The sequence below is a fragment of the Phyllosticta citriasiana genome, assembly GCF_038021145.1.
Source record: "Phyllosticta citriasiana strain CBS 120426 chromosome Unknown IWZ02scaffold_19, whole genome shotgun sequence".
Classification (NCBI taxonomy): Eukaryota; Fungi; Ascomycota; class Dothideomycetes; order Botryosphaeriales; family Phyllostictaceae; genus Phyllosticta; species Phyllosticta citriasiana.
In genome coordinates, this window is record NW_027117296.1 from 147,231 (window position 1) to 161,119 (window position 13,889).

Consider the following 13,889-nt stretch of genomic DNA (forward strand, 5'->3'; position numbering starts at 1 on the left):
TGGTGTTAGCCAAGATTGGGAGGACGAATCGCCTGGGTACCCTTCAGCAAAACTCTTCATTGCGGCGAAGGAACAGGTTTAGCCCACAGGTGAGAGCCCGCATGTCATCAGAACCCGCTGCGGACATCTACTCTGCGGCTGATGCTTGGATATCTGAGTATAGACTTGCGCGATGTGTCCCGATTCCCGGAGTTGGCTTTTATTCCATTGGGACGAGGTTGTGTATGTGTTTAGCCTGGCTGAAGACTCACAAGAAGTGGGACTACGGTTAGTAGTGGGAGAGGATATGTAATCAAATGGACGACAATCCACACACCAAAACGCCAGTGCCACTTATCATTCCTACATGGATGTCGACACACCAACGGGGCTTCTTGCGGCGGAAGCGGAGGCCAAGAACTTCGACTGGTATCCAGAATCATTCGAATAGATCCAAGAGGCGACTGCGTATCAGTATGACAGGGAGTCAAGACAATTGAATGTGGCCCGGCAAGGCGGCAACCATGCGTCAAGGATACTTTGGGGTCTTCCAACGGCGCCTCCACGTCTACTTTCAGCCCTCCATCCAACATGCTACAAATATTTCAACACAAAAGGATCCGTCGACACCGTCTCCTTAAAATCAGCCTCATCATTCGGATTGCCGTACAGCCGGGCAGCCGTCAACTGAAAGTAATACCGGCCCTCCGGCGCCCACTTACCATCATCCAGCTGCCCCGTAAAGTTGACATAAAAGGTGATGAGCCGACTAATCGACGCATCCAGTTGCGCCGGCAGCAGCGTCGTGACGCTCTTGCGCGTCTCGGCATCGTGTATGTCGACCTGAATGTACTTGGTGTGCATGGAGTATCGCGTCTGGATCCACGGCACGCTGAGATTGAACTGCGCCTTTTCGGAGCTGTCTTTGGGCAAGCGGAACTCGTACTCGGGTGGCACGCGCGGCAGGTAGCCGCGCGCGCGCGAGACGTTGAAGGTGGTGAAGTTGGTCGCGTCGACGACGTAGATGCCTTTCGAGTTGACATCGAGGATGGGCAGGTCGCGCAGCCGGCAGCCCACTTGGCCGTAGGGTAGTGTCAGATCCTCGTCCGTCCCGTTGATTACGATGTAGCCGCTGATGAGCGGGCAGCGGTTCTCGAAGGCCGCGAACTTGCTGATGTCGGTGTTGACGCTGATTTCTTTGCTCTCTTTGGGTTGCAGGGTGAATGATGTTGGGTCGATGAAGACGTCGGCGTATTCGGGGACTATGCTGTCGACGAATTCTTTCAGTGCGTAGCCTGCTGTAAGCGGTGTTTGTTTTGGAGTTGCTAGTGGTCCTTCGAAGTATCCTGCAAAGGGTATCACATTTGGATTGCCGTTCCCGCGGAACGAAAAAATCGTCGCCGCTCCTACGTGTGAGAGACGGTAGTCCGATGGCTTCGTGCCGTTGTTGGTAATGGTGAATTTCAGGGTCCCCGGGTTGAATTCAGTGTCGTTGAAAGACAAGCCGTAGGAGTCCAGTATCGTTTCGGTGTGCACTGCGTGATGGGCATCTACAAGACCGCCTCCCTGTTGCCATACTGGTGCGAAAAAGTTGAATTTGGTTTTGCTGCCGTCGTTGAATGGCATTGGTCTCGCTGTCGTAACGAGACGGGAAACTGTCTGGTAAAAGTTGAGACCTGGCCGTGCCTCTCTGAGGAGCGCAACCACGCCAGCAATGTAGGGCGTCGCCATCGAGGTTCCACTGAGAAGCTGCAGGCCGCCATTTTTTCGAGCGACAGTGGAAAGGATGTTACGGCCGGGCGATGATACTGTCTGCTTCAAGTCTGCAATTGCAGGGGGTCCGATGCTGCTGAAGTTGGCCATGCGACCTCCTGTGCCTGCAGAATTCAAGCTGTTGTAAATTATGGGGGACACCGTCGTGTTCATGGTGACTGTGACGTGGCCATCTCGAGCAAAGTCGGCGATGAGATCTCTGCCCGCTTCAGCAGTCGTGAAGCCCGCCGCGTCAATGCCGTTGGCTACATCTTCGGCACGCGGAATCTCAATGTCGCCGCGGAGGTCATTGTAGAAGATGACGTATCGAGCTCCAATGGCAGCAAGGTTACCCTCTTGCTTGATAAATCCACAGCCTCCACGTCTCACGAGTACCAGTCGGTTTCTCAGGTCGGGTGTGGGATATGTTATGGGCGCACAGGCCTCGTCTTCACGGCTGGTGTCGAGTGACAATGGGTAGAGGTCCAGCAAGGGCGGATATCGGCTCTTTGCTGCATTTCTCCAGTAGAACTGTTTCGGCTTTGAGTCGCCACCAGACGCGTAAGTCGCCTCGTAGACTGGAATCCTGTATCGCAAGATCTCGACCGCCCCAATGGCAGTGCTGTCTGTTCCTGCAGCGGGTGCCTCAGACGAGAAACTGCCGTTTCCGCCACTATTTCCTGCTGCAACTGCGACGAATATCTTGCCTTCTTTGTGAATCTCACGAATAATCTCGGATATGGGGTCTGCCACGTCAGCACTGTATCAAAAGTTCAGGGTTAGGGTCAACGTACCGTCAGCGAAAGGGCCTCCGCCTCCAAGAGAGAGATTGATGATATCAACGCTGCGATTGTACGCCATCAGCACTCCGCGAATCAGAACGGCCGATCTTGTAATTTCTGAACAGTCGAAGACGCGAAAAATCTCCAGCTTGGCGCCTGGAGCGACGCCGGTAAAGTTGATTGCTGAATTCAGGGGATTCTCTGCAGCGACGATGCCCGCCACGTGCGTGCCATGCTCGTTACAGTCTGTGTAGGGGTTCGGATCGGACTTGGGCATGGCCGGTGGGTAAATGTTGTCACCGACAAGATCAAAGCCTCCCTTGACTTTGAAGCCATCGCCAAATCCACCACCGAGGTAGGGATTCAAATATTCGCATCCAGAATCCACGATGGCGACCACCTGACCTTTGCCAGAAATCCCTTCTGCTTTTAACTTGTCGACCCCGGTCATGCCGTCGACGTCGGGGACGATATCCTCAAGCTCATCGTTGAGGCTCTTGCGCTCGACGATATCCGCGAGCCGGTATTCTCTTTCCGGCCAGACTTTTTCAACCGTTCCAATCGACTCGATCATGCCCTTATAGCCCAGATTCTTCTTGAAGCGCTTGGTGCTCTTGATCGAAACTGAAATGCCATTGAAAACGTTGCTCTTCAATTCTTCCATGATTGACGCCTCCCCCGGCATGTTCATGCTTTTGATCTGCGAGTTGATTTCTTCGATAGCGTGTCCCGCATTCTGAACGAAAGATGAGCTCTTGCATTGTTCAAGTATTGGCTGCTCTGTGTACCTGATTTTTCTTGAGTTTCACAATAAACTGATCCGGGAGAATTTGAGCGAGTGTAAAGCTCACGAAGAGCAATGTCAGCAGAAGTGTCGGCATGATTCCGCGGGACGAAGGGAAACGGCTGAGACCACCACGGCCAGCCCACATGTACTAATCATGAGATAAAGTATTGTCCCTTGCCTTGAATGACAGCCCCGCATTGTTTGTAGCGATGGATGAATTTCGAGGTTGGTGTCCAGGCTGAACCGCGTCGGGAACATCCGACAAGATTAAAGTTGACGCGACGGGGACCATCCCTACAAAGCTGTAGTTTCCCACTTGCCGAGGGCCAACCAAAACGTCAAGATAGACATGCACGTCTTCGTTAATCCCCAAATGAAATTTCGATCCTTGTAGACCCGCATTAAGGCGATCTTCACAAACGCTGATTAACCACCGCAGCAGCTCAAGCGGGTAGTGATTACATCAAAGACGCCGCCGTAAGGTTCACATCGGACGGGGAAAAGTCTTGAACGCCGTCCCGTTGATCGTGTTATCCGCCTGAGCGCGGTCTGGATTTAGTTGAGCTCTGGGAGATAGGGATGATGCCCGTCAAATGTTAGAATGGTCTGCTAGATCGTGCATTAGCTTTTGCCTTATGTGGAAGGAGCACAAATCAGCGCAAGGAATTTGAGACAGGGGGAACGCCAAAAGAACTATTGAACGCCCAGTCTAAGAGAAATACCGCCGCAGAAACTCAGTGCAATGCGCCGACCGGTGGAGGGTTGGCTGGATCTTGGCAGCCTTACATCTTTAGAAGTCGCCAAATTAAGTCTCCAGGACTACCCGGAGTTTGATGAAGCTGGAAATGAGTCTGAAAGCTTCGAGAATGGTAGAAGGTTGCCCCAAGACCTCCGCCCGATTCCGTCTCGCTACGCTGTACGCCCGAGCCTGCAAACCCGGGTCCACATCTTAAACAGACCTCACGCCTCGCGCAGACGCCAAGATAAGGTTGGAATTTCCTTCAGCAAAGCGCTGCCAAGCGTCGCTGTGGTTGTCGTGAGAGTTTTGTACTGGCAAACTGAGGTTGGCTCAACAGGCGACGCGATCAACCCCAAACTTTGACCCGTTCTCCGACCATCACTTACCTCATTCGCCGCACTTGGAACGGCACTACGCTAAGAGCGGACTCCACCACCCTCAAGGTGGCAGCAGCGATTTCTTGGGGGACTTTTCCTATGGCAACAATTCATATCCAGCCCTGTCATCCCACCCCCGCCATCTTGAGCCAAGTTTTACAACGCGTTAAGCTGTCTAGGGACCTGACCTTTTCCGTCCCTTTGCCGACCCCCAGGTACGCGTTTCTACTTCTCTAGAGGCAGCAAAGTCTCTTTCTCGTTCACCGTGTTGACTGCTTTCCATACCAGACCCAGCTAACCCCACACGCATCAGCGCCTTTTCTTCCGGATCAATTGCGCACGGCACGCCGCTGGATTCCGCAGAGCAGTTGATGTGAGATGCCAAATTAAATGTTCTGGGTCCTCTCCCCAGCCGGTGTCGACATCGCTACTCCCAGAACGCAACGCGTGTCCATCACCTCCCCACACCTTACACTGTCAAGCTTCACAGCACGAATTGAGGGCGGCCGCGGCTCTCAATTCTACCCTTTCATTAGTTGAGGTAACACATCCTCTTTTTGCGCGCCCCGTCCATGTGTGAGCTCTCCAGAAGATTGCTCTAGCAGCGCTCTTTCAACATGCAGAATCACTCGCGCAGCAAGTGGCCGTTCGCATGACTTCAAACGTGCCCACGAAATCCAACCGTGACGACCAAAAGATGATATCTCCCTTTGGCTTTCATCAACAAACGCCCACTGGACATTTTTCCATTTCCCACGTTGGCCGGCGCAAACAACGTAAGGGTCGCTTTCAGCAAAGACTTGTGGCGCCCAAGATCGGAACCAAGCTAAACTACCATGTTGATGCGCAGCCAGAGACACGCTCGACATACAGCCTCCTCTTACCATGACTCATCTCCAGGAAAAAGGCCCCAATTTCCATCGTGCATCTTGTCGCGCCAAAGAAGATATGCAGTCTCTTCCCACGCGCCCAAGACGTCACGGCCTCTCCTGCCAACTGTTTCCCGTCGCCTCCCTGCAACCCATCGTCGCTCGAGCGTCGACTCGATCACTCGTGAGGACTTTGACTCCCCGCAATCCTCCTCCAGGATCAGCTCTACACCAACATGCCTCTTGCGAGGTTCTTATTTTTCAGTCTCCTTTTCAAACGCCAGGGAGTTCTGCAGAACGGAACTAATGATGGTCTCCGTCTCGCCCGCAAGCACGCTATTTACCATCCCAGCTCTCAGCGCTTTCCAATGTGGTCTATCTTATGGGAAATTTTCTTGTCGGCGCTGAGTATCGACTCGGCTATAAGAAATTCACCTACTTCTACTACGCCGACTGCTACATCACCTCATGGGTGATTTGGGCTTTCCAGCAAACGAGAGATGTGCTCCATCTCGAATCATCCTGGCCCGCCTTTCTTTCTGATGTGGTCTATACGTCACTCATCAATGTTGAGTATAAACTCCGCTACAAGTAACTGGAATTCTTCTACTACGCGGACTGCTACATCAATTGGGGTGACACTTCCACTACACCGATTGCTACATCAACTGGGGGGAGCTGGGATGCCCAAGAAAGCGTTCTTTCTAAGACAGACAGCGAATCCAGGACGACAGCTCCAATGCTCGTCGTCGCCAACACTGCCTCAGAAACATGGGCGCCCTTCACATCGCCCGAATCACCGTTTGGCTGTCTAGGTGGCCTTGTCGTTACGAGCTACTGAGTGCAAACATGCGGACTCAGAAACACTCCCAGGCTGGAAGGTAGGACATAAAGTCCCTTAGATTTGAGTAGAAGCAGCTGAAGCCATGCCAGAATTTTCCGCGGTCGCGGTGTCGAAAGCCTTCGCCTTCTCGTCGAGCTCTTGCAGCAGCCCGTTCGGAGCCAATGCTGCGAATCAGATCTAGGTGATGGTTCCTCTCCCATTGTTCCTTTCGTTCCACCATGAGGACAATCGCAGCAAGCTGCTTCAGCAGCCTGGCGTCCCGCTCATGGGGTGGGAACAATGTTTCGAACGTTTTGTTTGCCAAGAGCGTGTCTCTTTATCCTAACAATCCAGTCTACGGCAATTGAATCATCTTTGGAGTTGCGTTGCGATATCGATGTTCAATTGACGGGTCGCGCAGGACTGCTCGCGAAGAATCAATCTGGTGTGCTGGAGAGGTTCGTTTGTCGAAAAACCTTTGGAAAAAAGAACCCACGTGCGGAGCCCTTCCTGTGGCTGGATCAATCAAAGAAATCAGATACCGGTCTGCATTGTTCGCTGACCAGGCTGAGCTTGACGGGACGGAGGCTTCCATTGATGCAAGTAATTCCACGCGTCCTGGGTACTACCCATGTTTCTGGGACGTGTGGGATCGCGACGTCAACCCGGAGTAGATCGAACCTTTGGTCTCCGAACAAACGCCACACTCACTAGGAGCGGATCGCTTCTGACCGCAAACAGTCTACTTTTGCTGACTTTCGGCAAGGATGAAGTGCCGGGAGGCTGTCAAATGCCCAAGTCGCAGGTCTGCTGCTCCTGAATTGGAATCGACCTCAGCGCCAATTCTTGACGTCCCCAGGGATCAAAAGCCTCACAGCAAACTCGCAAGCAACTATCACATCCAATTCTGCAAGAACAACCCCGATGCTGCACTGAGCCTCAGACACAGACGACTAGGCAAGTCAATCAAATCGGTCTACAGGGTACGAGAGGCACGTTTCAAAATACCGCCCCTTCTCCACTTCTATCATATGGGACCACGGGCCAGGAATTTACGAGGAGATTCAAAATTTGGAGGAACAATTAGAACCGGGAACGAGCCTCAAAGGTCAAGAAGGCGCGGGACGGACAAGTGATTTGCTGGCGTCTGAAGAAGGTTCATCGCAACAGTGGGCCAAACTTCAATTTGCGGAGACAGAATACTGATCCATTTTGACTTGCAGCTGCGCCGGCAGTCCGCTGAAGTCTAGACTCTTGCATTGCGCAGCGGTGGGCCCGCCGGAGAGCTCCGCAGCCTAATCTCGCGCGCGACGAACCACCTCAGCCTTATTTGTTCTTCAAAACACCCAGGGTCAAAAGAATAACGTGTCGCTCGAACGATGCGACTCCAGATTCTCGATGCGACGTGAGGGCCCTCCACTCCGGTTGCAAAAGACGACGGACAAAGCCGACAAGGAGGAGACTAGGGCGAAGACACAACTCCTTGGGGCATTAGGCTTGCCAAAGATTTCCGAAAGTCTTCAAAACATCACTTTCAGCTGACACTGCGCAGTCTCAACGTGCCAGCCTCTTTCTTCACGCAACTTTGGAGTATTTGCATCGGAGCCGAGCAACGAAAGGCCAGCGAAACGCGATGTCTTGCATTCCCGACCGCGTACTGGGGTAGAATCTCAAGGACAAAGACAAAGACACCTTGGCGACCCTGCTAGCATTTGCTGTTGGACGGCTCGACATTGTCCTTGAACCACGCATCATGGTCCAGCGGGTTCCGAAGATTTTCAGCCGAAGCCAAAGCAAGAAGACCTCTACCTGACACGACCGGCAGCACTGCCCGCTGTATTCATGCGCTGTCTTTTGCAGCCGAAAAGAGCGAGTCCTACGGACATCGCCTGAACTGTTGAGATGGTCGCTGGTGTATGACGTCTCTTCGGCATCGTCATCCACCCGGAGACGGCTCGAAGAATTCGGATTGGGACGCGCTCCCCTTTTCGAATCGGACATGCCGACAGATGTGTGCAATACCCACGATGCTCGCTGCTTCTGTTGTCAAGAGCATCCTCCTCCAAGACCAGGGTTCGTTCGTTAGCATCCGAGTTTCGGCGACAGGGCCGAGGTTTGTTGATGCTACTTGTCGCATTTCCTCACTCGACAACGGCCGTGCGCCCGCAACGCCGCATCTTTCACGATTGACCGGTCGCGGACCTCAGGACCAAGCCAGACAAGAGCGTTTCCACGTCAGCAGCGCTACGCCGTAGACCCTGGCGCAACGTCGAACATCTCTCCTCACGATGGGGCCATTTCGTCATAGCCCTGCTCAGAATAAACAGGACTCTGGGCGCACGCTGGCCGTGAGCACGGGTTCCGGAGGCTTTAACTCGCCCCGCGCGGTATCTCGGGCGGCCCGGGCCGTCATAATGGGCAAACACGACCCGCTGGCGCTTCGTTGTCACTTGTCAGCAGGCTCCTTCTGGGAGTTTGGGGTGCAAAATAGCAAGCAAAGGGCAGGCCGTTGGCTATTCCAGCGTCTGTAGCTCCTTGACAACAGCCCCCCTGCGCCGCGCTATAGCTGCATGGAATTTCTGCTGACAGCTCACGGGCCAGCATGCCGTCCCACCCACCTTCGACGACAGCTCGTCTGTGCGGGATGATACGCCGACGAACCGCCTTGCCGCATGCTGGCGCTCGCACGATGCATCTTCCTTGCAAATCTGTCTTGCAGCACGCAAGATGGTTCGCAAGGCTTTGGATTTGGTGTTCAGGGGCAAGCAGCCTTGCTGACTGCATGAGGGCGAAGTGTTCCTCAGGTATTCTGGAAAGCAAGCAGACTGCCAGAAACAGCGTCTGGAGACTCTGGAGAAGCCAACACTCATCAGCCCTGCTCACCTTGCGGGCTCGTCCTGGCCGGTCCAAGCGCCGCGTCCGCGCGCTCGCTCCTTCGGCGCAGATCACCGGCACAACGGTGAAATTTGACCACGGCAAGATGCTCGAGCTCCACCACGGGCCCTGTGTGACCGACACTTTTTTGTCGCGAGGCCCCTCCTGATATGTTGCGCATCATCATCATCATTGTTTGCATTTCTGCCCCTCCAAGCTCACTCCCGGTCGTGTCCCGAGCACAAGGTTTTTCTTTGTTTCAGCCGTCGACACTATTGCGCGAACCAAAAGCCCGAGCTACACACTCCTTCACCATCACTCGACTGCTCTTGAATTTGTATCAGGAGAGCTCTCGATCGGTAAGTCGGCCCGGTGGCAAATATGCAAGTGCGGGGTTCTAATGCTCTCCAAAGCAAGAATGCTCTCAAATCAATTTGACATGCCGCTGAATATGGGTCGTGGCGGCTACGATACCACCGGCGTGCCCAAGACTCCTGGAATGACTACCAACAAGGTCGACTTATGACCGAAATTCCTGGACATGCTCAAATCATTTCCTGCGTAAGTCACCAAGCAAGCAATCGTCAGGCCCTTGATGGTAACAGTGCAGTAGCACAATATTGAAAAACAAGTTTCCTTGCATCCAAGCACGACGAGCGCAACGAGGCACCTCATGAGCCCAGACTTCATCCGGCCTACGACCGAATACGACACTCGCGACTTCTGAACAACAACGAAGCGACGGCCAAACCTCCTTGCTGCTTTTCGACTTTTGCATCCACGCCGGTGGAGTTTTTCCTAATGAACTGTATGAATAATGTTGTGGATGCGGAGATATCACATGCATGACGGGATTGGCAAGGCGTTTATCAGGGGGAAAAACATAGAGGCTGGAGTTTAAAGAATCTTTTGGCATTGCGTTGGGAAGGGCCATGTTGCATAGGGCGATGTATTCTGCATGTTTGCTTTTCTCCTGGGTCCGGGATGTTCATTTTGTTACCTGTACCATTTGTATCAAACCCTCTGAGAACATTTCAAAGCACTTTTGGTCATTCACCAGGACGGACTACATCAGAGGCGCGCCTATCTTGAGCGACGTTTGAACCCCTCTCTGGGCTGATTCCAACTGATAACGACCAGAACCGAAGCGCCACCAGCAAACACCCGGCAAGTCGACCAAGAATCTCCTCCAGACTCAAGTCTCAACCACCACAGAACACCCCCTCCTTCGGCAATGACAGAGAAAATAGTCACCACCACCACCTGCTCACGCTCACCAAGCCACGCTACCCCTCGCGCATCCCTCTGACGTGGTGCCCCCACCCTCAAATTTTCCGAGGATCAGTGCAGGGAACATGACAGCCCGCATCAACACCTTGAGGGACCGGGCACGACCACGGCGCCTGCCACGGCGGACACACGTCCTCAGGGACGGTCATCATGGGCCATCGCTTGCCGCGAGCGGCAGCGATCAGAGCGGAGGAAGTGGCTTTGCGCTGCTCATCTGGCGTGCGCGTTGGGGCCAGAGACGCAGACGATGAGCGCGACACGGGCGTGCATTCGCTTGGGGGTGCTGCTGCTGCTGGCTACTGGAGCGCGTGGGCGGTCCGAATGACTGGCGAGCCGGAGATAAGTCTTCTACCGACCCCTTTTGCTGGCAGGTGGCGAAATGCTGATATAGACGCGCTGCCACGCTGCCACGAAGGCAGCTTCTCAGTGCTGGCCGAGTTGCATCCGCTGGTCTTTTGTTGGGTGCGTGTCCCATTGGCCACATTGGATGTGTCTCTTCTCTTCGCTCAACCACCGACGCGTGTTCACCCGGGATCGTCGTCGACTGAATCGCCAACACCATTTGTCCTTGATTTGAGCTGCCACGCCAGCATGTCGCAGCATTTCCGTCGTCTACGGACGTACGGATAAACCTGAATCTGTACACGCCGAGGCTGCCAAGGGGCGTCCATCCCGCCAACATCCCCAACGCATGACCGAATATTTGGTCTTTGGGAAAACAGATTCCAGCAAACATTGGCAAAGTTGAAGGGCATGGGGAAAGACTTTTTGGCGTATTGGGCGAGAGAAAGACTGTACAGTACTTCGGGTAAAGATTGAAGTTGGAAAAGGACGCCGAGACGCCGCGGAATGACAGTTCACTCGGAAGCCAAGAAAACATGTTATTTTGAAGCAATAGCAATCAGTTTTGCTTGTTCTGTTCGACGAAACCGTTGACGCATCCGCGATTGCTGCCCGTGCTCGTCAAAGAGGTGTCAATGGCATACAACCCACAGCTGCAAAACACCAGATGGTCAGTGTCGGTAAGAACGGCAGCGTAGCCGAGATTTTTACATTCTGCTATCCAAAGTTAGTAGTCTGCATGGTTTGCGCTTGCAGGAGGTGCGGTCCGTCCCTCAAACGCCACGAGGTCTTTGCGTCGCAGTTGCAGGGTAGGCTTGCGAGCTTGTTTCAACGTCAGCACCACAGCACGTTTAGGGGCCAAAAAGCTGAGTCCAGGTCACTGGATTACTCTGTCAATACTAGCGTCACAAGTCAAAATTCTTGATTCTAGGGAAAAGCGAATCGATTGCGTACTATCTAATCACGAAAAACCCTGGACCGGACCTGTTGCGAATGAAAAACAAACGACTACTTACTCAAAGCACAAAGAAGCGAAACGAAGTCCTGTCCCCCGAATCCCCCCTCACCTGTCCCTCCCGATCGAACAACGAGCCTACTACTCTAGAGGAGCTAGTCGGGGCTACCGATGCCCCTCACTTTGTTGAGTTTACGCAGGAAGTTCTCCCTCCAGAGGCGCTTCCTCTCTCTCCTCGATTTAGGAGCTGGCCTCGATTTGTTCGCTTTTCCATTGCACCTCTTGGCGTGCTTGATTGCATCAATCTCCTTTGCGAACCACACGGTGCAGCCATTAGGCCCCTCCGTGTTCTTTGGACAAGGAAAGCGATCTTTGCAGGCTTTGCCGTGCTCTTCGGCCCTGAATTCCCAGAAAAACTTCTCGACACAGCCCCTGTCAGCGTTGACGGGGCACGGTATGGTACGCTCCGTGGGCCCCTTCTCGCAGGTCTTGGCATGGTGGGTGGCGTATCCGGCCGTGAAGAACAACTTCCCGCAGTCGTATGGGCACGGGGCCTCGCGCGTGTCTGGAAGCCCGCGACGCCCGCGATTCGGGTCGACGGGAACAGTATGACGCTCCGCCGGCCCCCTCTCGCAGGTCCTTGCGTGGCGGTTGGCGTATCCGGGCGTGAAGAACTTCTTCCCACATTTGTAGGGGCACGGGATCTCGCGCGTGTCTGGGAGCGCACGACGCCCGCAACTCGGGTCGGCGGGACCAGGTGCCTGATTTCCCTCCCGCAATTCGCTTTGTGGTGCGAAAGGCGGTGCCGCAGCTTGAGGTCTCTGGGACACATACCCCTCGTGCGCGATCGGGCCTTGTGTGTTGTCAGTCGGGCATATCGGGACATCCTGGTTTAGGGTAAGATCTCGCGGGTCGACGAAATCCGGGACCGGCCTCCTGTCGTCGTAGATGTAAGCCCCCTCGCCGTTGTCAAATTGTACCCAAAGAGAAGGCAAACTCGGGACGACAGGCGGTTGGTGGTTCGGCGGCTGTGTCACTGGTTCTGGCTCTGTGATGTTGTTGATTTCGGCCGGAGCAGATTCCCAGTCCTGCAGTTCGGGGTGTTCGGCGTTGAACCTCTCGATAAGTTCCAAGAACTCGTTGTCGTTGAAATCCATTGCGGAGGATTGTTCTCGATTTTGCGTTGACCTCTGACACTGTAAGGCAGCCTTGAATCTCTTATACTCTCAGTCATGTTGCTACAACGACTTTGTTCATGTCGGGTCGCAGCAAGATAAAAATTGTGACATTGTTTGAAACGATGTGAGAGGTCTGACGAGGCTGGAAGGCTCCTGTTAGAAGAGATCCTTTTGTTTTCTTCGAATTCTACGTCAATGTTCTTCGACAAGTCAGGTGGCTCTTTTTGGGAGTTGCGTCAAAAGATTTCTGTCAGTCATACCGTGGGTTGAGCAATTTTTCTCTACTGTCTGCGAACATCGCATTTGGTTCGTCGAGGATTATGTCGCCGGATTGCATAGGCGAGACCTGGGAGGTTGTGCGCAAATGTCATTGGTCGCCGGTTTTGAAAAGGCACCGCGCAAAATCAGAGGCGGTGCTAAGGAGTCCACTCCACAACCTGGAAAGTCCTCTCAGGCTTAACAAAGAGAGTCCATTGGATGAGGAGTAAATTGTAGTCTTGAATTAGTCGCCCCAGGTTCTTGGTGTTCACCCACTCCAGCAGTTATTCATCCCTGGACTCTGTCTACATCCACTTTCGCCCTTCCATGCCTTTGCCCTTTCTGCCCTTCACAAGACCTTCGTATTGTAGAGGCTTTCTCTCATGCCTTCGCTACATTCCCTTTCTCACCGGAAGTCGTCGGTTCTCGGAGAACGCCCGTTGACAAAAATGCAGGTTGCTTGTCGTCGTCGGATTCCCTTTTGAACCAGGCCAGGTCAAGCTCATGATCATCCCAGCCCTCATCAAATGGTGTGAAAATCTTGGCTTCACGTTCTTCGAGAATTGCATCATACACATCAATGGAATCTTTCCATCCTCGCCTTTGGCGATTTCGACCGCCGGCTCTTCAGGTTCGCCGAAGACGAATCCAATGGTGAAATCCCTTTCGACAGCCATGGCATCGCACTGCTGACTGGCCGACGTCGGCTTTTTTGAGCCGTCCCACAGCACATGTCAGTACGGAGTCCTCAATCCATCCGCAACCTGGGCCGGGTCATGGTGCAGCTTGAGAACCGTAGCTGCGTACTATTTTCGGACGACGTCGATGACCGATGTTCCTCCAAGGACGATCCTCTTGATCTTAGAAACATCCACCGCAATGAT

General features: G+C 53.6%; 3 protein-coding genes across 3 annotated transcripts; all 3 read right to left on the reverse strand.

Moving 5' to 3' along the window:
• Positions 1-573: 573 nt before the first annotated feature.
• On the reverse strand, positions 574-3,177 carry IWZ02DRAFT_386370 (peptidase S8/S53 domain-containing protein; the record flags this gene model as incomplete). The annotated part of the gene is made up of 2 exons (XM_066765465.1): positions 574-2,477; positions 2,526-3,177. 2 exons carry the CDS (start codon positions 3,175-3,177, stop codon positions 574-576), a joined length of 2,556 nt encoding a protein of 851 aa, XP_066618116.1.
• A 6,938-nt stretch (positions 3,178-10,115) lies between these two features.
• Positions 10,116-11,164, reverse strand: IWZ02DRAFT_464338 (uncharacterized protein). The gene has a single exon (XM_066768392.1). The coding sequence runs from the start codon at positions 11,150-11,152 to the stop codon at positions 10,454-10,456; it is 699 nt and encodes a 232-aa protein (XP_066618117.1). The 5' UTR covers positions 11,153-11,164; the 3' UTR covers positions 10,116-10,453.
• Positions 11,165-11,724: 560 nt separating this feature from the next.
• IWZ02DRAFT_437312 (uncharacterized protein) lies at positions 11,725-12,726 on the reverse strand (the record flags this gene model as incomplete). Its single annotated transcript, XM_066766608.1, has 1 exon — positions 11,725-12,726. The coding sequence occupies one exon, from the start codon at positions 12,724-12,726 to the stop codon at positions 11,725-11,727; it is 1,002 nt and encodes a 333-aa protein (XP_066618118.1).
• Positions 12,727-13,889: the final 1,163 nt, after the last annotated feature.